The following is a 23,380-nucleotide window of genomic DNA, read 5'->3' as shown; positions in this document are numbered from 1 at the left end:
ATGATTATAATTGTATTTAACTGGACCGATAACAAAATCGTTGTGATTGTTGATGAAGCTACAAATTTCCATACTTGCCTTTGGTAGAACTTGTTCTTTAGTGAGGCTGTGTGGGGGCCCCAAAATTCTGTCATTTAACATGATCTGTTGTGTTGGTTTTCTTCAAAACAAAGTGAAGGAAAATGTGTACATTCTCAAAGCACTGGAATTTCCCACTGATCTCAGGTAGTTGTTTTTTTTTTTTTTAGTGAAGGCATGTCACCAAATTCTTCCATTTGCCTTATATCAGCTTTTTGGTCCCTGCTCTGTTTTCCTCATAGGCAGAAAAATGCTCTCTCTCATATTTGAACAGTGTTAGTAAGCTAAACCAAAACTGTTTGCTGAGGTTTGCTTCCCAGTTTACATTTCCCCAAACTGGGTTTTTAGAGTAAGATTGTTTCAGAGGGAAACCTGTACCCCATGTTCACCTTTGTGTGAGCTGCAGCACTGCAAACCCACCTGATGTTCCTGGATTTGTCTCACCTGTGGATGTGCACAAACACTTCACAGTTCCCGTCTAAGGATATAGGATTTGTGGTTCACTCTTTTTGAGCAGGAAGAAAATAGCCCTTCCAAGGCAGGTCTGAGCTGCATTAACCCTGGGTCATTCCGGCTGGCCTCACGCCACTGATCCTGGAAACGCACAGAAGGGGTCTTATACTCCTGCTCTTGCAACCTGACTGTTGAGGCATTTAATTCCTCCTCAGATTATTTTAATCCTATTCATGCTGCTGTAGCAAATGAACTAGCCATTTGTATGCTGGATTCTCACCCTTAGTTCTGGTTGCAGCTGTAGAAAGCGTGAAATGTGATCCAAGAGAGGAGAGGACTAATTGGAGCACTTGCTTATTTCACGCAAGTGGCAGCTTCTTTTCACTACTGCTTTTCTTCCTCATCTCTGCATGGAAGAGTTTGAAATCTGAATTATGAGCTTAACAAAGGCAGGAGACTAATTCCTCCTGTCAGGGCCGGCCATTCAGAGCCATTTCTGTTTTAATATAATTCTATGAATTTGCTTCTGCATGTTGTTTTGTGTGTGTAGTAGAACATGGATTGGAGCAACCTTTATTTTTTAGTTGTCCAAGAGAAGAGCAATTGACTCTTAATCAAGGAAGGAGAAGATATTCATCCTTTTGAGCTCAGAAAAAGGGACATTGAACAGACAGATGAAAAGCTTTTGCTTGTTGCCAATATTTAAATGCAATACCACTACCTTAGTATTTCACATCTCAAGTGTCATCTATTATAGGCCTCATTACCCCAAACGTTAAATGCTGTATCATCTCATTTTCCCTGCTGTAGCTCCCTGCCAAGACTCTTCCATCAGAGTACGAGGGTGGCTTTCTGTCATAAATGGCAAACTCTACCTGCTTTTGTCACTTCCCTTCAAATTTTTCAGTGCCCTGCTGTGTTTCGCAGGCCTCCAGCTGCCCTGCTGGGTTTAGCAATGGTGGCAGCAGGCAACTGAGATTGTTCATTTCATTTCCCCATTTCTCTCCCAGATTTATGGCAGGTGACCAGGCTGACTGTCTCCTGTGCATTTTGAATATACTTAGACACCAGCATGGAGCAGGCAAACCAATATTTTTTCCAGAGCTATCTGTGCTGGAGGAAGGTATTACAGAAACAGAAGAGTTTTTCTTTTCCTTCAACTCATCTGTCCCTGGAGAAATGGATTCCAGTTTAGCTCCTTTTGCATTACAAGAAATGCAATTAAGCGGCCTGTGTCACTGCCATAGAAAGCACTCCCTAGACATCCACTAGGCTGGCTAAGAAGTGGGTATTAGATCACGTCCTTTGTTTCTACCTGCCGAACAGAAGACAGAAATGGCACATCAATGTAAAGGTTCCCAGCACTGCTGATGGAGCGGAGAGGATGAGTTTGCACCTCTTCTCCCTACCCACATTGTTTCCAAGCCTCCTTTCTCCACACGGTGCTTTACTTTTGGGCATGCATCCTGTAAAGCATGCAGCAGTGTCACACAGGCTTTCCTCCCCGTTTATCCCCTTTCTGCAAAGCATGTGTTTCTGCCCCATGGCCTGGGGAGCCATACTGCCAGGAGTAGCCTATCCACATCCACATGTAGGCTTCATGCACATTTTGGCCTGCTGTGGGCATCTCAAGGTGTGGGACAGCCATGCAGGGCTCAGTCTCTGCTCTGTAGCTCAGGAAAGCCTCTGAAGCAGGACTAGACAAAAGGTGTGTCCTGTTGTGCTTGCTCTCTCCCCACCATGCCTTTTGAGTTTTGTTGGTTTGTTTTTCCCAAGTAGTGCATGACTTCGTCCCAGTGGAAGAGAGTTGTAGCTTAATAATAAAGCCAATAATTAACCTCTAGCACTCTGGCTGGCATGAACAGGCTGGATGCACTGCAGATCAGCCACACATCATGAGTTCAGGATGCAAACAGCTCTGGGGAGTGTTTTCTTTTGTTGCCCTGGATGATCTGTTCCATGAAAACAACAGAAGAACTTGTCTTTGGACAACGGATTGTCCTTCCCACGAACGCTGGTTTTCACTTCCCACACCCCAAGGGCAGATCTCACTTCAGTTTTCTTTCTGGTGTCTTGAGAAATGTTGTTGTTGTTGTTGTTTTCTTCCTTTTCTATTTATTTTTAAACAAATGAGGGAGTGCAGTGTCAAACGTGGACACAAACCAGCAGAAGTCAGTAAATTCAAAGTGAAGGCTGCAGCTGCATTGCCGGCATCTGCCATGGGGCCTTTGATTCTCTTCTGCTCACTAGTAACATGCTGAGGTTGACAGTTAGTCAGCCTTCACTTCCCATTCTTGTCCTTCCCTTAGTTTGCATGATAATCCATCCCTTTGCCTCCGACAAATGCTTCCACATTTTAATTTTGGCCTCCTAGGAGGAACACTACTCGAATTCAGCAAGTCCTTAATTCTCAGCTGCTTCTCCCTTCATAAACCTGCTAATGTGTAATTAGGAGAAAGTTTTACAGCACAGCCCTCCTCTTTCTCCGAGGGGAAAGGCTGGTTCTTAAGACCCACATAACTGACAGCTTTCCATCCCTCCAGCTGCAGCACAGCAGTCATTTGATAGCAGGCAGAGTTATCAGAGCCAGCAGCCCTCGTTACTGCATGATAGCTTTATACAGACCCCAATTAACTCCACATGAAACCAGACTTGCATGTAGCTGCTGTGCCTCACCACAATGGTCAGCACCTGGCCACGAGGATGCCCAGTCTGCCAATGGGGAAGGTCAGAGATGGCTTTGCCTTCCCTGACATTTGGGTCTACCATGAATTAATACCCAGATAGCATCCCAACCACAGCATGCTCATCCTTCCTCCCAAAACTGAGTTGAAAATGCTGTGTATGGTATACTAATGATTTTCTACCCAACTTAAAGGCCAATCTTCACTACCAAGGTGGCTTTCTAATGAATTCTCTTTCAGCTGAACTTCTGACATTTAGAGCCCACCTGGTTTTAAGGGAGGAGGAAAAGATGGGAGAATGAATTCATAGGTTTGTGTTCAATATTTAATTGCAGAGCTCACTACTGAAACAAAATGTCTTTTTTAGTTTGGATATATCTGATTGCAATCTCTGTCTATAAAGACAGGCCTGAATATTCTGGAGAGAGATTAGATAAATTGAGGCTCTGTAATTAGAAGTTTTGTTGGCCAGAACTGGAGAAGCCACAAACTACCTTGTGAATAACATCTCCTTGGAGCAGCAATGAGAAAGACATCCTTACTGCAAGCTTTACAGAGTGGTTAAATTTCAACTTTCTTGGTCTGTTGGAGATTCTGCACTGTGCACCTTGATAGGTTTGAGAAAATAAGCAAGGAAGTGTATGTGAACAGTTGTGTTTGTTGCAATGAGCATTGAACATTCATTTTTACTGTTGCTTTTTCTTCCCCCATTTAAGCAGCTTTCATTGTAAACAAATTGCTTTTCTGACAATTCACAAAGGGCTCAAATTCTCTTATTGCTGTTTACAAATGTGTTTATGAAAGCTCAGGCAATTCTAGCAATTATAGCAATATTTTATAGTCTGAGATGCATCTTCTTAGTATCGGTGGCTGTGACAATCTAACTTGGAAAAAGCATCCCTCGCTCCACCCTTTTCAGATCAGCTAAATCCCAGTCCCCCTTTTTATCATGTTGTGAGTTTACGTGGTAAAAATAATCCAGCCTTCAATTGCCCTGTAAAATAGAAGTCAATATTTTATCTCTTGTTTTATAGTCGTTGTAATATCCAACTAATACGTAACAATGGTACATTATGATAACTTCATTATACTCTGATCGTGGTGGTGAATAATGCATTGGTCTGAATTTTAAGCCTGACAGACGAATCACCTATTTTTATTGTTCTTTAGTGTTTCTCAAATGTAGCTGGAACAATAACATTTCAGCCTGCTTTCTGCATCCACTGAGACTGCCAATCCTCGTGATCAGAAAAGAAGTAGTTTGGGGGTTGTTAGTCATTGTGTGTGCTGCTAGATGTGCAGCACGTTACAAATCACCAAACCAACATTTACTGATGCCAAAGTTAAAACGTTCACATGGAAATGCACCTGCAGTGTTAATCAATCCATCTTTGCTGTTATTCCCTGTTGCACAGAAGTAGGCTAAGGGCCAGATTGTGTTCTGTTACACCAACACAGCTTTGGAATTGCTGCAGTGTCTCCAATTAGTTCACACTTGGGTAAATGCAAAGCAAATGAGAACAGATTCTGGCTTCACACTGCAGCAGCGGAACAAGTTGCTAAGGGTAGTGCTGCTGGCTCCTGTTTTATTGTTACCTTGATAACACCTCAAGCTACAGGAGTCCTGCTGATGCTCGGATCTTGCAGTGCAGAGGGCTTTCTTTCAAAGCTCCTGCACTGGAATAGTATCAATGCAGAGGTTATCACAGCCTTCCTATTGCTGTAGGACATACAGAGAAAAACAGACATTGCCTGAACAGCTTTGATAACTAAAAGTAGAAGTCTGATCAGGTCAAATCCTTAAGAGCTGTGCTGGCTGAGGCTAGCTGAGAGTTTGGCACCATGTGTAGACCGTAACTTCATTTTGTCGGTGGAAGTGCTGGGCACCAATTGTTGCTGATATGCAGTCTAGTTAGATTAATGTTTGATTCCTGCACTCAAAATTATTGACTGGCATCTTTAATTATAGTTGGTTTTGTTCTTACTGGTAGCAGCATCCGTCTAGTTGAAAGTTCTTTCCATTGAAGTCAAGTGAAAGTAAGGTTAAGGGTATGGATCAGGGACTGGAACGGTGCCTAGTCAGGATGCGCATCAGGATAAATGTCAGCATGGCTGCAGAGAGCTGAGATTACCCTACTGAAACACTCTCATCAGTTATGCAGAAGGCATCGTGTTTCCCGAAACTTTGAAAGCTTTGTAATGCAAACAAAACTTGGTTCCTGCTTAAAAATATATGGCACAGAAATGCAGTGCCTGCTGCCTCGCTCCACGGGCTGTGCCACACTGCAGTCCAGCCCATACAAAGGACACATCTCCATTAATGTTGAGAACCAAGCAGCACTCCAGTAGCACCATTCCACTGGAGAACCAGATCTTGCAAGGCCCACAGTGCTTCTGCCAAAACCTGAATCTGACATTGGTCTGTAAAACTTAGCCTACACACTTGGATAGCGAAGTCACTTTTGCAAAGTGAAAAGCAGACAAAACCTGTGCAATTAGGACTCATTAATGTAGCAGGTTGCTCTGGGCTTACTTGCTCCGTCAGGTAACAGGCATGCAGATGCAGTGACCTCACCCTGGCAGGAGGGACCCAGATGGTTGGCAGCTGCTCAAGCCAGCTTAGGTCACCACAGGTGCTGCTGCAGCTTTTAACAGCCGTGTCTCCCGGCTGGGCTGTTATGACACCCCCATCACGAGTAAATCCTTTTACAGATGAGGTCTTGCAGTGCATTCTGACATTTGTGTATATCGCTAAGCAGCCTTCAGGTAAGCATGTCCGCTGCCTGTGGTGGAAGCAACACAATTGACGACAATTATTTTTCACAATCAAAAGGAAATGCCAAGTCACACAGTTAATGCCATCCCTCTCCTCGCTGCTTTCCCAGATGAAGGACTGTGGGACATGTTTGTGAAGGACATTCCTCGCAGCGCTACCTCCTACACCGTCAGCCTGGACAAACTCAAACAGGGTGTGACGTACGAATTTCGGGTGGTGGCTGTCAATGAATTTGGCTACGGAGAGCCAAGTGTTCCCTCTGTGGCAGTATCAGGTAATCGTGTTTGTGTGATAATGCTTTCCAACAGATTTTCTTACTGGAGGTGGAGGAGGAAGAAAAAATAAAACAAAACAAAACCAGCTTCTCATGTTACAATAAAACACCAAGGCCAGCTTGTTTTTGCTTGTTTCAGGGCAAAATGTTGTTGAGAATCCAGGCTTGTTATTTTAGTATGCTTTACTCTCAACGGGAAGAATAAGCTTGTGCCATTTTTAAGCTTGGCAAAGAACCTTCTCAGGAAGTTTGAGAGTGTGTTTACACGTAAGATTTCTTGCCTTAAGACTAATTTACAGAGTCTACAATTTGTTTGCTTTTTCTCCTTCCTCCTCTCCAGGTCTGTTGTTTTGTTTACTCTGCTTTCTTCTCTTTTCCCAAGGTTCTGTGATAAGCACTTTCTGTGTTATTTTACATTTAGCTCTCAAGAATGCAGTCTGACAAAACTACTCATTATATCCTCTGTGCTGGCAATTCCAGCACACTGTGATGCCCCCATTCCCATTCAACATGACAGATTGGTGGTGGCACTCATGGACTCTTCCCACCCTTCCCACTCTATTATGATAATTCCCAGTAAAGAGGGCTAAACACGCTTCCAGAGTCCCTTTGAACAAGGCAGCACTCTGATTTTGTGAAGGAACCTTCAGTGCCTTGAAAAGAAACTTGCAATTCCACTCGGCTTGCCATGCTTGGACAGCTTTAGTTCGATGGGCTGTTGTGAAGTGGGAGAGAGCTTGCCCTTGTAAACATCTTGCTCAGGTCTCCTCTTACCCTTGCAGAGAGGGCTGTACTCCAGGTTGCTTTTGAGCAACAGGTTTCGTCCTCGCTGCGTCAGCAAAGACAGACGAGGAATAAAAGAACCTCAAAAAATGTCTTTGTGATTCAAAGTTCTGGAGAGTCTTGAGAACCTGGCAGTGCTCCAGTATCTGGAGTGGCTTTTATCTCTTTGCTTCTCGAGTGAAAAGCATAAACACCATTCAGTGGTTACCCAGCAGGCAGGAGCAGTAAATGCTGCTATCGCCATCACGGCTGCATTTGTCCTTACACAATTAACCACTTAGCCTGAGAGCTGTCTATGGATTTCAGTGTGAGTGCTACCCTTGCTTTTCTCCTTCAGGACAAGGGCATAGACAGCCCACTTCAAACACCAAGAGTCAGTGTTTTTCCTATCTGTGGTTTCACAGAGGCTGTAGCACAACGTAAGGGGTCAGTGATCATGTCAGTCTTTCCATTCCCAGAAGACATTATTCCCCTGAAGCCGGACACACAACCCCTTCTGATGCTTTTTATAAATAAACTGCTTGTTTGTAAGTTCTCCACTTGAACTGAACTATTTAATTCACCTCCTTTTGATGCTTCAGTATTCATCTCAAATTACTGCATGAAAGTAAGAGGTTTCCGTTGAGATTCCCAGCCATAAAAGTATACAGCATTTTATGCTGCCCACTTCAGCTCGCACAGGGAGGTGTAAATTGCACTGAATCTGCTCAGCCCAGCGTGCCTCGTGCAGTTTGCCTGCAGGACTTTGTTAGCTTGGGTTGACCTCCTAACAAATAAAGATTGTGGCTGCTTTTCACTGCTGCAGAAATACCCAGTGATCTGGAACAGATTGCCCACATCATCAGGCTTACAGCAGACGTTAGTTTACATCCGTGGTCCGGGATAGTGAGAGGAAAGAGAGTGCCTGGGTTCAGTGGCAGTGAGGATTTGGGTTGGTCTCCTGGCATCAACCACTCCTCATAGGGTACACGATAGGGAAATTACATACAACTGCTCTTTGTGCTCCAGTGGCAGCACTTCTGGTCAAAGCTGAGAGGTGCTGTCGAGGAGAACATCACATCAAAAAAACAATAGTACTTAACTGCTTCAAACCACAACTGGGCAAGAGAACTCTAGGAAGGGGAAGTTTGTATCATTTTTATGCCTCCAGCTGAGGTCAAATGCAGTGAAATGACTTGAGAAAACACAAAATTCAGGCAACTTCTTTGAACGCCTCTTTCCAGAGCACTGTTAGGGGTCTAGCTCACCGTGGGGGAGAAAGGGAAATTCTTCAGGAGCATAAGGAGTCGTTGTTGTTCCTCCTTTGCATTTTCAGCACAAACAGAAGCCCCTTTCTATGAGGAGTGGTGGTTTCTCCTGGTGATGGCTCTCTCAAGTCTGATCCTGATCCTGTTGGTGGTGTTTGCTTTGGTCCTGCATGGCCAGAGCAAGAAGTACAAGAACTGCAGCACAGGTAAGACAGCGGCTCTGCACTGTGCACATGCTCTCAAGATCTTCAAGAATTAGAAATGTCTTCCATTTGAAATCTTGATTTCACCAGCATGTGCTCTCTTAACAGGTATTTTGCGTGGCAGAAGAGTTGGATATTTTTACTGTTTGATTTGGTAGAAATGGCTTTTGCCCATGGCCTTGCTGGGCAAAGAGTGCCTGAGCCTGCGAGATTTTGGAAGTTAACCACAGGCTTGGACAGAACAGCATGTGGAAGGCCCAGGGGCTGTAACAAAAGCCAAGGCATCTGGGTCAAATGCTTGGCAGAGGACAAGAAAAAAATGAATGAGCTGAGACTTCATTTAGCTCAGTTGTCATTCCCTGATAGATGGGGAGAGGGTTCTGCTTTCCGTGTCTGTACCCAATGCAAATATCCTATGGCTGTATGTGTGAGGACTACATCATAGCTCCCTTATATTAAATAGAGTGCCCAGCATCTCGTGTTCATTCCCTAAGCCAAGCTGCAGTTACTGGTCTGGTGCCAAGGAGCTGGGAGGTGCCTTGGTTATCCGGGCCTGTTGAACTTTGGGGCACTACGAGGATCAAGATGTGAATTTTCCTTTAGTTACAGTTTTTACCATTCCTTTCTGAAAGGGAAGAGGAGCTACCTGCTCTGGAACTGGGAACGTTGAAAAAGTCCCCTTTTTAAGCACCTGGTTCCAGAGCAGTGACTATTGTTCTTATCTTTTCTTCACCTTATGTGAAAAAGTTGTTAATCTGTGTGTTTCTTTGGTAGCTATCCCCACCTCCAGCAAGAAATTGCTCTGCTGCTAGAAGGCCTTGCCAAAAAGGCCCGTTAGTGAGTCAGATTGAGTGGATGAGTCTTTATGCTGCTCGTTCTAAGGGATTAATGTAATGAAGGAGTCTGGAAAGAGTCTTCCAGACAGTATTTAGAAATTCAGTCCCAAAGAGAAGATCTTTTCTTTCTTTATAATTCACTGCTAACAAGCGTTAGAAAATCAGATTTTAGTCCCATGGCATATAAGATGTATGAATACCATGGCATTTTACCAAGTTAATACTATTGCATATTTGTATGCACAGCTCATAGGAAATCACTCATCTTCTTAGTTTTGCTGTGTGTTTGGGGCGCAGACAAGAAAAGACACGTCTGACCTGCACTGTCAGGTATCAGTGTTCACACTGAGTCTTAATGTAGCATTGAAATTGAAGTTGAGGATGAAGCACCTGTCTGCTGCAAAGTGGCAATACGCAACTGGTCCTTCTCTGCAGGACACTAGCTGAGCTCACACCTTTGGGATTACAAAGAAGAGCATGGGAGAGAATAAGCTCTTGCTATATTTGATCACAAGAACAAACATATCTTGCTGTATTTTCCCTTGTCCGCCAGTCCCTGTGCTTTTCCCTGCCTTACACTGTTTGTGATTTCTCACACCTATATCCTATTCTCATTACACTTCTGACATCTTTTTTCCCATTTGCTGCCCACTAGTCCTTTCTCTTGCTTTCCTGCCTTTTTTGTTTGTTTGTTTCTTCTTTTTCTGCCTTTCCTAGTTTTACTTTTGTTTTGCTTCAGTCAGCATTAATGGGATGCATGTCACCTGGTTTAGGACACTTTCAGTGGCCACCTGAAATACTCACCTGGGTTCCATTTGTAGTCAAAAGACAAGCATAAGCACTTGTGGAGCACAGTTCACCTGCATTATTTTAGATACTTACCATTGAATGAAATGCATTCATCCATGACTCTGTCCCTCCCCTACTTTTGCTCCTTCTGCCTGTCTGCACTCCTGATGTTCTCCTTTCTTCCACTTTGTACTCATTTTTCAGTAACAAAGCTAGAGAGATTTTTAAAAAATAGTGGTATCACAAAACGGAAGGAAAGTTAGCAACTCATTTTTAATCACTCTTAAAGTTGTATCTGGGAGGAAAATGCCCTTATTTCAGCTGAATCTCTCATTGCCTGGCTCCAGGTAAGACCATCTCCAATGTGGAAGAGTCAGTCACCTTGGATAATGGAGGCTTCACTGCTCTGGAGCTCAATAGCAGACACCTAAACATCAAGAGCACATTCTCAAAGAAAAATGGAACCAGGTAAGAAGCTGGGAACACCACGCTGCTGGAAATGCCTTTTCATTTAGATTCAGGCAGCTATTAAGTAGGCAACAAGGAGACACTGTTGTCTGGTGGATCTAAGGAGGTCTTCACACTAATGCCCAAGTCACTGCTCCAGGCTGTGGTTCTGATTTCTAAGCGTGATTTTATTGTCTCTAATTGCATCATTTCAGAGAAGTGACACTATCCATACACTCACATGTTATGTTTGCCAGGTCTCCTCCTCGCCCAAGCCCAGGGGGGCTGCACTACTCTGATGAGGATATCTGCAACAAGTACAATGGAGCTGTGCTGACCGAGGGCTTGGGACTCAACGAGAAGCCCTTAGAAATGTCAGAGTCAGAGGTAAGGGTTTGCCTTTGCCTCGCTGAGTGTTGCCCAGTCACTGCACACATTCATTCCCAGCACCAAAGACTTTGAAATCCCATTGCCACACCTGCATTGCACTGTTGCCATTATTTGTCTGCATCGATATTATCACAGGTTTTCACAGTACCTTTTTAGGCAGCTGCAGCAAACACTGAGATTTGGAAGTATGTTCTTTAGTGATGAGAACTGCTGCCTGCATTATAATGGGAGTAAGTGGGGAATCAGTAACCTGCCAGGGATCTCATAGCAATTACAGTGAAAGCCCAGCATTCAGGTTTCCAAACGCCCCAGTCTACAGGAGCCTTCTGCTTGGGATGCTTTCAGACTCTGTTCTCCAAGGAAGGTGGTTGTATGCCAGCATTACGCATTTGACAGTGCTCTATCTTGTGTCTCACATCTTCTTTAAGAAATAAGTGGTTATGGTCTGTAAAAGCCCAGCAGTGGCCATGGGTGAATAAGCAGACTTCAAGGGACATGCAGACAGGTAAATCTGTCTCTCAAATTGTGTGTTGTCAGCTGAGATCCCGATGAATCTGAGCTGACAGCACAAGAAGCGAGCAGTGGGCCAAACCACTCCAAACCTGACCCTTCCAGCAAGAATAAATCAAGAGCAGCAAGTAGTGAAGGAAGATGACAGTTTTCATCTGTAGCTTTTCTGCACCTGCAGCTACAGCTGCTTTTCCTGGCTACCCAACTCTCACCTCCTGTTAATTACCACGGACAGCCTTCTGCTTTGTGCTGCCCTATCGCTGACCCAGCGTGCCAGCAGCTTCCTTGGCAGAGCTGGAGCTGCTGTCTGCACGATGCACAAGCGCTACCTCCAGATTAAAGCCGTAGTGCTTTGGTCATGTCACTGTAACAACCCAGCATTAAACCTGTCATTAAAACAGTTTGCTGAGCATGATCATGAATTTAGCTCTGGCACCTTCTGACATTAATTTCATTGCCCCATGTGGTATTTCCTGGTAATACGCAAAAGTCTCCTTGCAGGGTGTCATTACTGCCTTCTATGTGCACTGTTTATACGACATAAAAGAAAGTGTTGTGTCTTTTTTTTTTTTTTCCCCTCAGGCTGTTATTAATATTATTTATTTACTATGTATTGCAGTCGAGCCTGAAGGTCTCGATTGAGATTCTAGTGTTTTTGTGACTGTGTCTGCATGTGAGAATGGGAACAAAATATGCCTCTTGTTTTTCCTTGGGGCTTAGATATGCAGCCCTTCTGTATAATGTCTTTGATGCTTGCTTATTTTTGTGGGGAGTGCTTTTAGGCATGAAATGTTAATAGGCTCCCGATAGAGGTAGCAAGAGGAGATGCTGCCTTTTGATCAGCCTGAAAATGCTGTTTATGTTGGCTGGTACAGGCAGGAGATGAGGGTACAGGGGCAGAGGTGGGTATAGATGTTTGACCACTCTGTTTTCAAATATTCCTGTACCTATTAGCTCTTCCCGTTCATCTTTTCTGCTCTCGGTTTCTGTTCTCAAAGGATATCTTAACAGACAAGCTCTGGTTTTCTGAGAATTTCAGAATCTCCATCGTTTTTAGCAGGCAAGAATATTTCCTATTAAGTGAAGAGTTAAAGATATCTTTTTTATATAAGAGCTCTACACATGTTCAGTCCTCTGCAGCAAAGGGGATCCTGATGCTATTTTCCTCTAATACGTATTTGCATGGATCTCAAATTCCACTTACTGTGCTGCACAGAAGGGCAGGTAAGGCCAAAAACAGTGCTTTTGCTTCCAACCCATATGTCATCTCTCTGCTTCTTAGTTTTACCCTTGTTGCCTGAAGTGTCAAGATTTTCTGGGGAAAAGAAGGAAGCTCGCTGGCTTCAACTCTCATGGGCTTTACTGAGCACGAAGAAGCCTGAGAGAAACTCTCAGGTTGACTGACTGCATTTGCAACACAGCTGCCTGGGAGCCTTCCTCCTTGCTCCCTCCTGACGAGAAGAGCAAGAGAGGAACGAAGAGGAAATGTAGCAGACCAAGCAGCACTCCAATATTCATAAATCAAATGGTTAACTCACTCCATGTCATGAAAGCCAAGCACCAGCACCGTTAATGAGGTTAAAGTAGTTTAATTGGCAGGTGTGGAGCAAGAGAGTGCTAAGAGTGTAATTTCTAAGTGATTAATAATAATAGGCTTTTAGGTAATGAGTCAAGTGGACCAGGCTCTGGACAGACGATCTGAAGAAATCTGGTGCTCACCATTGTAGGGAAATTTGATGATGCATCTGTGATGTCAGCCAGCCAGGGAAGGGCAGCAGGGCAGGGTGTTGTGTATGTTCTTATGCTCACGTGTCTTTGTGATACCCCGAAAACTGTTTTCAGGAGGTGATATTCTCATAGATTCTGTGCAGTGTCAGTCCCTGCTGGATGCTGGAGATGCTCTGCTCTGCCAAGCTGCCCGCTATGGCACAACTGATTTTCCCTTTCTCAGCTCTGTGGGAACATACCATAAATTTCCACTTAACACTTATTGAGGAATATGGCTTAACTTGTTTCTGATGTTTTCAAGCAATTTTGACAAGTTGGGCAGGAGCTGCAGACGAGATGTTCATAGGGAGGGTTCCCATGTCCAGCAAAATGACTTGCCTACCAGGTCAAGCCTACCTCTTTTACACATACTTGTTTCATGTCAACCAAGAGAAGCTGCTGCCATCTACATTTTAAGAAATAATCTCAGAAAGCTGTTTCTTATCCATTCACTTAAAATAATAATAATAATTGGAACTATTTTTGAATTTCCCATTGACTCAGCTAGCCAACTCTGATTGCTGTTTTGCCTCTGAACAGCATTTGTGCATTTTGTGCTATCAATATAATGCTTAAATAGCCTCTCATTTTCTGTATTTATTGTTTCATAGGCATCCCCACACTCTGGTTGACAGCCTCTAATGTCACCGTACACCAATCACACTTCAGCCTAGGGAGGTTTCCAAGGAAACAAAGCCACCGTCGCACTGAAGGGCGATGCAGAGTAGGGAAAACTGAAAACAAAGCAAAAAGCCCTGCAGCATTTCTATTTCCTCAGTAGTTTAAAAACACTAGAAAGTAATCCTCTAATATAAGCTGTCTGTACTGTCATGCAAAACATTTATTATTTGACTCCTTGACTTTCATTGGGGCAGGCAGGGATCTGGGATCGTAACTTAGAAAATTTCTTGCTGCTCAGGGCAGGTATCAGTACCTTGTTCAGAGCAGACCTTTAAAGATAGTTTGGAAACACGGAATAGTTGGTTCTTGCTTATTTTGAAGGAAAAACAAAGAAACCACTTTCTATCAAGACCAAAAAACAGGTTATCCTTCCCAGCATCAGTGCTAACGATGGCGAAAGGCTGAAGTTAGATGAGGCTTTTGCAGCTATATAAGTTTCATGAAAGTCCTCTCTCAAAGGCATTGGTCTTATTTACACTGCATTAGTATTCTCTTTCAGTTGGGATAACAGACTAATTAGGGGACAGATTATCAGCAGGTGGCCTAGTTTGAAAATCTTGGACTTTCCGTCCATGGCAAGTCTATTTCAAGTGGCAGCAGCCCATCTAAAAGTGCTCCCAATATTTCTCCTCTTCATTATGTTGACTTCTGGCCGTCTCAAAAGGACTTGGCTTAGGTACAGAAACTGTATTAGTTCGGTGGGTAAGTATATTTTTCCTAGCAGTGGATAGAAATCAAGTGGCTGCGTCACTGTTATTGTACCTATCAAGTAATGTGCTCCTTTCCTGGATACATCTCCCTCTCAGCATTTCTTCTTAGACCTCCTGGCCTTTTAACTGCCTTTATGTTTCTTCCCTGTGTCTGTGGGGCCATCAGGAAGACCAGGAAGGAGCCACAGGAAGCGATTTTTTATTTTTATTTTTACTTATGTGTATAACACTGCAACTCAGCTGACACGATCCATCTCTCCAGCAGAGGCTTGTTTCTCTGGAGCTGGAGGAGAGCATCTGAGGCATTGAGACTGACTTTGGATTGGGAAAGGAGTCGGAAGAGCTGTGGTTGCATTGTGTCGTTGGCAGGGGAGCGCATCCAGGAGTTCATATCTTTAGGTGATGCTCACTGTTGAATGAGCTGCAGCCATCTGCCTCTGCTCAGGATGCAGAGACTTTTCTGCTGGATGCCGACATCATCTCACAGCTCCCCGAGCACTTTAAGCCTTAACACTAGCATACAGAGCTGCAGCAACACATAGGCTGGCACAAGGTACAACATCTTGTTTCTTGATAGGAACAGAGGAAACCAGGTCTGCAGGAAAAGTCTGTTGCCTCTGCAGCAGAGGACCTGAGCTGTAGCCTCTCTCTGTCACGCTGCCACATCCACCATCAGCAGAAGCACTTTTGTTGGAGCCCCTTACAAAATAGACAGGGCTGTGCTGGCAGGATGTTTCCTGCAGCAGTGCCAAGACTCTGGAGCTGCTCTCTGTACCCCTTGGCTGCAAAGTGTTCCAAATCTGGGGATATTCCAGGCACGCTGCAAAAACCACCTGTTCAGGAAGGCCTTTGGAGGGAGCCCGGTGTTGTCTTCCCAAGGTTGGCAGCTGGTGCAAAGGAACGTTTTTCCAGGTGATAGATTTGCTGAGTTCCTTCTGGAATAATTGTTAAATGCTGGTGGGGTTTTGTTGTAATATTAATTACGCATCAAGGCACCTGGAGCTTTGCAGTCTTAAAACAATAGAAAGATCCAAAGCATGGTTAACAGAAGGGGAATTTTGCAAAGCTGTTAGCAAACTGCTTTCCTCAGTTTCAGAAAAGTCTGGGAAAAAATTTCTCAGCCCCGTCTATCACTCTCTGTGCTGGAAAACAGGCACAAAATAGTATCGAAGCAGATATCTAAGCAAAGGAGTGGGATGATGGATGCGGTGCCCTTTTCAGATGATGGTTTGGAAGGCATTTGAAGATTGTTCTTCAGAGGCCATTAGAGGAGGAGAGACTAGTTGTGTGGCAGGCAGGATCAAGGAGGGCGTGTGTTTGCTGTGTGGTGTCAGACTCAGAATGATACCAACCTTCTGAAACTAACTGCAATCACTAGTGGTTGTGAGTTGTGCTTACCCATCTCTCTCTTGTACGTCATAGGCAGCCACCACTTTGATTTTTAATTGCCTTTTAGGTTGGCTATGCAGGCTATCAGGGGGGAAAAAAAGGAATAAAAGCTTTTGCATGCTTGAATGAGAGATTTCAAGAGAAGGCATGAGATATGGCAGTGACTGAGTAAATGTTTGTGTGCTGTATGGGATGTGGCTGCTATTGGTGGGAATGTCAGTGGGAACAGAAGGGAAATGTGCGCTTGGATGCTATGGGCAAGGCTTTGCCATGATCTCTGTTCAGACGAGATCGATGAGCTCTCCATGCTTCCTGCAGCTGTGTCCCAGAAGCCGTGCTCTGGAGGCACAGAGCTGCTCTGGTTACAGCTCAGCAGAGCTCCTCAGCTCCAGTGAGCTGCCAGTACCGGCTCTGAGGCTACTGGTTGTCCCCTGTACATGTTGTCAGGGGTGAGATCCTGTCTGAGCGTGGGCTTGTGCCTGAGCCATGTGATGGAAGCATCCCCTCCTTTCTGGCAGTTCTTTTCCAAATATTGCATTTCTGTTTTCTTCCATCGCTGCTGGTTGTGTGCATTATTACACTACTGATAATCAACTGGAAAGTACAAAATAGAGTTGTTTGCCTGAAATAACTTTTGGTTTTGCTTAACTCCCTCCCAGTGATATAACTAATTTTCAGTATTTAATGAGGCTTGCAAGCCAAACTCCAAGCACTGTGCAGGTGCCCTGACCTGAGCAGAATACACAACAGCATGGCAGCTGCTGTGCACAAAAGCATTCTGTCAGTCCTTGCATCAGAAGTAGAGAGATTCTCAATTGCTGTTGCAATTGTGGTCACTTTGATTATATCAGAGAGTCATAGAATGGTTGGTTTCCCTACAATTACTCCACCCTTCTCTGCACCTTCTGTCCAAGTAGGGAGCTGTAGTCTTGCTGTGGGGTTCTGCGCTAAATTAGAAGGGATTTTGTAGAATCATAGAATGGCCTGGGTTGCAAAGGAGCACAATGCTTATCTGGTTCCAACCCTCTGCTGTGTGCAGGGTCACCAGCCAGCAGACCAGGCTGCCCAGAGCCACATCCAGCCTGGCCTTGAATGCCTGCAGGGATGGGGCATCCACAGCCTCCTTGGGCAACCTGTGCCAGTGCCTCACCACCCTGTGTGAAAAACTTCCTCCTCATATCCAACCTAAAGCTCCCCTGTCTCAGCTCAAAACCTTTATTTCTCTTGTCCTTTTTCTGCATCTCTTATTGAAAGAGATCATCAGGGAATTTCCCCCTAGCAGCAAGGCCTGGCTCAGCCAGAGCACAGCACTCTCCTACAGCCAGCATGTGTTACACTTGGACTACAACCCATCCTACCCTAAAATTATGGCTTTTGTCAGCTGGTGATATTAATCTTCCCTCTAATTTCTTTCAGAGCGGACTGAGCTAAATCCTAGATGCTAACAGCTGATTTATTTTCCCTTTTACTCCAGGCCACCGACTCAGATTACGAAGACGAGCTGCCAAAGCATTCTTTTGTGAACCATTACATGAGCGATCCCACGTACTACAACTCCTGGAAGCGGCAGCAGAAAGGGGTGAAGCACCCAACATCCTACAGATACGAGGAGTGCTCCGCCAGCGAGACAGAACCCTATTTCCAGACTGTCATCACGACACAGAGCTCAGGAGGGGTGTACACCCCAACGGGACAGCCTGCACCCGGCTCCCGGACTCCAGTGACAGGCTTCTCCTCCTTCGTCTGACACGGGGTGGGAGGGAAGAGCCCGGCCGCATGCCGGCACTGCTCGGGGTCAGCCACAGCAGTGACCAGCGGCGAACTGTGGGTAGCTTCTCTATCAGGGTAGAGCGGATGGGAACACGGATGAGGCTGATCTGGTTTTGTTCTTTATTTGTCTTTTTTTTTTCTTTTCAGTTTGTTTTGGGTTTGGGTTTTTTTTTTTTTTTTGTTTCGTTTCATTTTGGTTTTTTTTTTCCTGAAGACAATCAATTCTCAAATCACGGAGCTGAACTAGCCGAACCTTTGCTTAAAAAAAAATAAGGGGGGAGGGAAAGGAATTCTGAAAAGCGATGATTTTAAACCACTTGTGAATAGTTGGGGTTTTTTAACCACTTTTTTGTAACACTGCTTCAGGAAGCAGCTCCTGTGCCCTCTCTTCCCTCTTTCTTTCTCTCCCCTCTTCCTATCCCCCCCCATTTCCAAACAAGGAGGTGAATTCCCCAGATGCAATGAGAGACTTTGTGATGTGATTCGAAGAGAAAACATAAAAACTCCCAGGCTCCTTTTTTTTTCTTTTTCATTTCCTTCTGCCATCAGGGTCAAGAAGTTAAAAACAAGAAGGGACAAACTTTTACATGAAAAGCAGACACCTCCTCTCTCCTCTCCTCTCCTCCTCATTGCTCCCCATGTTAGGAGCACTGGCTGATTCACTTAGGCTCAGATGTGTCACTGTGGCTGCTCTCAGCTCACTACTGGAGTTCATATGCTGAATTGCTGACCTGCTTTCCCTTCTTTTTCAAATGGGACCTGCTGGAATCTTTAAATATTCCAACTCCAGGGCCTCTAGAAGAGCAGATGTATCAAAAGAGCTCTGTAGGCAGCAGTGGGTGAGACAAATGGGAAGAATTTGGATGCAAGGTCAGTTTATTTTTGGTGTGGCTCTAATTCTCCCTTGTGGACTGCATGTGCCGTTTGAGTTGTTCGTTTTCAAAAGTCAAAGGACAAAATCCAGCAAGCCAGAGGAATCTTTCAATTAATTGCAGTGACAAGCGAGAGAGTCTGCTAATTGATGAGGGTTTTGATCATGAAAGTTACCCTGCCCTGTCAGTAGAAACAGAGCATTCTTTCTTGCCCAGACTCTGCAGTGATGCCTACTGGTCTGTAAAAAAATAAGTGGTACTTGGGTTTGTTTGATTTTATTTTTTTAGTACAAAGACACGTCACATGGATTGGGTGAGTTCTGGTGTCCACAGGTGCCTTTTATTGATTCTTCACCTTCATATCTAGGAGAAGCAACAAAGTGTCTCCAAATAAAGCTAATCAGGTTTTCAAGTTAGGGCTGTGAATTATCTTGTGCACATTTATCGGCTGCTTTGTGTGCTTGAAGCTACAGCCTTTGAAAAGGAGAGAGGAGTTTTTGTTTATTTTCCATCCTTTTGTACAGCTCCCCTTTTGTTTTCTTTGTTTCTACCTTTTTCCTGAGTCTGTTTAGCAGCACGTTGTTTGCTCACAAGGAAACTGTCAGGGCTTTAAAGGAACTGAGTGGAGCCCTTGGATCTAGCAGCATTCCTGGATCACTGCACTTTTTACCACAAGCACGAAAGGCAAATTTGAAAGGAGGCACAACCTCGCCACTCCAGCACCTGGCGTTCCCTCCCAGATGGATGTAGGTCAGCCAGGAGAACTGGCATCCTGCTGCTTGCTAATGTCTCACCAGGGCATGTGTGGGCACTGTTCCCATTGTAAATTGTCCCTGGAGAGAGGAAAATTGTCCTCTCTATGGAGATGCAGGACAGCGATGGCACTGGATGACAATGTCTTAAAGGCAGGTTGTTGAAACCAACTTAATGTTGATGACACAGCCTGCCTGTCCGTGCTCTTAGGGCTGGTTAGAAGCTGCTTGGTTTCATCTCACCTGAACAGGTGAGGTCCCAGCAGTCACCTTTCTGTGCCTCTCAGGCAGGGCAAACCAGCTTAGAACTGCCTGTGCTCTTTGGCACTGCCTCTGAGCCCTGCTGCTCTTGGTGCATACAGATTCTGGATAGCACTGACACTGGATTGTTGTTCTTCTCCAAAGGCTCCAGAAGGAAAGAATTCAAAACCAAAAACCCCCTTGGATGTGTTCAGGGGCTTTTGAGTTTGGAGTAATGATTCGTGGATCATTAAATCACAAGGGACTTGTAAAGGCACCTACTTAAGCCAAAACCCTGTGAGCCATCCTCCTCTCCAGATCTGGGTAGGACATGTGTGGGATAGAGGAGAGGCTCTAAAGCAGGTTACTTGAGCTGATGGTGAAGAGGAATGCAAGACAAACAGGAAAAACCACTGCCTTCTCTGCACTTTGACTGTTCTCTTAAGCCATACGGACTTTGCTTTAATTACAGAACTGACAATGAATTGTTTGCAGTCTGCATTTTTTGGTTTCTTAGGCAAATTTACCTGTGTGACTTTCCATTTAGTTTTCTTTTTCCATGCATCAGATTACTTATTTTAAACCTCTTATTATACATACATGGAACACAAAGGTGCTATTGCTGTTGGGGTGCTAAATGGGCTCATCCAATGGCTCAGAGAGGCAGTGCTATGGGAGTCTTTCAAGGACCACTGAGGGACTTGTGGATACAGATTAGAACAAGATAGATCACATATTGAAGATCTTGCTCCAAAGGACAGCGTGGGGTGAGTAGCTTCATATCTCCTGAATACTGCTGGATCTAAACTGCTGCAAGGTGCAATTATTCCCTGGGACTGTTCCGATACCACATTGAGTAAAAAGGCAAGAAAGCCACGGGGAATGAAGAAAATGGAATCTGTGGTCACAGTTGCACCGAAGGAAGACATGGGGAGCAGCACAATCTGTATAAAGCAAGCAGAAATGATCCCTTTTTTCTCAGTGCCATCTGCAACTGAAATGCTCGAGCTCTCTGGGGTCCTGCCGCGTTGGCTGCACGGCCCTTTTCTTCTGACTGCCACCAAAATGAAAGGTTAGGAGTGATGGCTGGAGGTCCTGCTGATCTGAGCAAAACCATCTCTGTTCCATTCCAGATCATTATTACTCTCGATGTTGTTTTGTTTAGCAGTTGGCTTTTCTTACTTACAGGTTTATTTTATTTAGGCTTTCGCTCAGTGTGGACATGCACTGCCCTGCTCACTCCTAAAATGAGAACAGGATATGAGTTCTCCTGCCCAGTTCACTTATAGCTACATGCATGATGCCTGTGCCTTCTTGCTCACATGCTGTATTGCAAAATGTGACAAATAGGTAGGTTTTATTTACTTCTGATACCAGGTAAATTGTTCCATCTAGAAGGAAACACTCCATCAGTTAGCAAGAAAGCTCTCTCTTATAGCTGTAATCTTTGGGAATTACAGCTTTGAAATACGACTTTTAAACATTAGCTGTCATTTTACAATAACTTCACCCATCAAATCCACTTCTGTTTCCTTCTTCTTGTTTAGAACCGTCTTGAAAAAAATGAAGACTTATATGTAAAACTCCTTGTTAGGGCATTTTATTTGTATTTATTTATTTTCTCTGCCTTGTTTCTCAGGTCTCCGGGTGACTGTTATTAAAAAATAAAAGCAACTTTATGAAATGACCGAGGGAGACGTTTCAGGGAACAGCTTAACAGGAGCTCATTTTTCATGTGGTAGCCATGGGAATATCCCATTTCATGCAGAAGAGTGCCATGTCACACACGGCATGTCCCCCAGCACAGGTTGCTCCCTCAAGTGGAATATTTTCCATTCCCACCTCTTAATCTCAATTTGGTGCATGGCTGGTGCTGCTGGGTGAGAAGGGACAGGAGAGGGCACTCTTCTGCTTCCATTGGGGACAGCCTCTTCTTCCCCACCCTGGGAGTCAGCAGCTGGAAATTCCCTTGTGGGGAGAAATGAGATCGTGTTGGTCAAAGGCTTTCAGAGGCAACTGCTGAAGGAATCACCCTGTGCCAAGTGATCCCAATATTGGAGGCAGTTAGCACTAAAAAAGGGGAGGGAAAAAGAGAGAGAGAAAAAAAAACAAAACTAATCCATTAACCCCAAAGTAATTTTTTTTCCTCCTCATCTGGAGTGCTAAAACCAGTGATGCTTTGCAGATGGACTGAGATCTCGTTTCTTCTGCTTATATCTAAGCCTCTGCCAGAAGCTGCTGTGGCAATATTTTAGAATAAATATCCAGGTCTGTCTTGAAGGGGGGATACATTTATTATCTTTGTCATTGCTCTCCTCAAGAAATACATCGGGTCATCCAAAGATTATCCAATCTGCTCTCCAGAAAGGGAGGATAGAAAGCAGTTCATGCAGACAGAGCGCCGGTGTCTTTTCCCACTTGCAGTTTTCAGACTAAACAGGGCAATCCTTTCACAGAAAGAATTTGTCAGGGAATTTTAAAATAAAAGAATGATGACTTTTGGCAGGACCGCTATAAATCAGCCATCCTAGAAACCTGAGACATAAGAGAGAACACGATCCCAAAACATCCCATCTTTGGCAGTTTCCTTTATCAGTAGTAGCCGAAAGGGCACATACAATGAGGGATTCTATTTGGAGAGCAAAAGCCATCACAGAACCACTGCTAGACAGGCAAGTTGTATTGCAGACCATGTCGTTCCATCTAGAGTTCCTGTTGTTGCTTAGATCAGCGTGGGTGGAGTCCATGCAGCATCATGGCATTAGGAGAGGTTTGTTGCTGTTGAGCTTACACAGAGGCTGCACGCGTGACAACATGGTTGTACAGTATGCTCTGAAACCTTAGGGAAAGCCACCCTTCAATTAGGAGCACACAAACCCCAAGACTGAACATGTTGGATTGGGGTTGAGCCTCTAATGGCTTTACCTGACAAATCCCTTCATTTCTTCATATTTTTTGTACTCCTTTTCTTCCCCCTGCATCTCAGACCCAGCCCTCCCAGGCAAAGTTGGCTTGCACTTTGTGAAGGTGTGAAGCTTGCCACCCACTGTAGTAGAGCCAGCACTGATAAGCACACGTGTGACACATGGGACAGGTGAGATGTGTTTGAACAAGAGGTGAGATTCCTTTGTGATTTGAGATTCAGGCGTTGACTCAGAACTTTTATCTTCTCAAAGCTGCCACCTGCCCTTTTTAAATGGCCTTGGAGCCTCAAGACTTGACAGGAAAATCATTATTTCTGTTGATTACTGTTTGATCACTGTGCACTCTCCTGGGGCTTGAATCACTGGATATAGAGACTGGCACGGGGTCACAGAGCTTTATATCAAAGTGTTTTCCCATCGATGTCCAATTCTTTCCATCTGGAAGGGACACCTTTCTGCTTGTCAGCAGACGTGGTGATGTCCTGCAGGTGGGACCTGGGATGTGGCATCCACGCTCCCCGGTGGTGATGCTGAGCCCATGGCAGCAGTAGCAGGTTGCTTTGCCACTCTTGGGATGGGATCCCTCCTCTGACCTGGTTCCTGCTGTCAGCTCAGGGGTAGGACCACCTTACACAGCTGTTTCGGAGTTACCCTTTAGTGTTATCGGGTCAAATGCTTTCACTTCAGTGTCTCCTTGGGGATTTGCCCTGGATTTCCGTTCCACGCCTCTCGTTAAGCCTCACCTTCACCACTCCACTATTTTATATGAGAAAGTTACTTCTTCTTTTGCAAAACTGCTTCTAAT

The 23,380-nt window shown here is 44.6% G+C and overlaps 1 protein-coding gene across 7 annotated transcripts in view; it reads left to right on the top strand.

Annotated features, from left to right (window-relative positions):
• Window positions 1–23,380, top strand: part of SDK1 (sidekick cell adhesion molecule 1) — a 365,693-nt gene extending 342,313 nt beyond the window's left edge. For 6 of the 7 annotated variants that reach the window (XM_048961334.1, XM_048961331.1, XM_048961335.1 and 3 more), the window contains 5 exons: window positions 6,101–6,265; window positions 8,364–8,501; window positions 10,471–10,591; window positions 10,828–10,957; window positions 17,492–23,380. In XM_048961334.1, the coding sequence (XP_048817291.1) occupies window positions 6,101–6,265; window positions 8,364–8,501; window positions 10,471–10,591; window positions 10,828–10,957; window positions 17,492–17,764 (827 nt within the window). In that variant the 3' untranslated portion in view covers window positions 17,765–23,380. Of the gene's footprint in view, window positions 339–6,100; window positions 6,266–8,363; window positions 8,502–10,470; window positions 10,592–10,827; window positions 10,958–17,491 lie in introns of those variants that run through there. The other variant, XM_048961338.1, reaches the window with a different exon arrangement.

Source organism: Lagopus muta, chromosome 15, assembly GCF_023343835.1.
Source record: "Lagopus muta isolate bLagMut1 chromosome 15, bLagMut1 primary, whole genome shotgun sequence".
Taxonomy (NCBI): Eukaryota; Metazoa; Chordata; class Aves; order Galliformes; family Phasianidae; genus Lagopus; species Lagopus muta.
The sequence above is the reverse complement of the archived record's forward strand: the minus strand, read 5'-3'. Positions and strand labels throughout refer to the sequence as shown.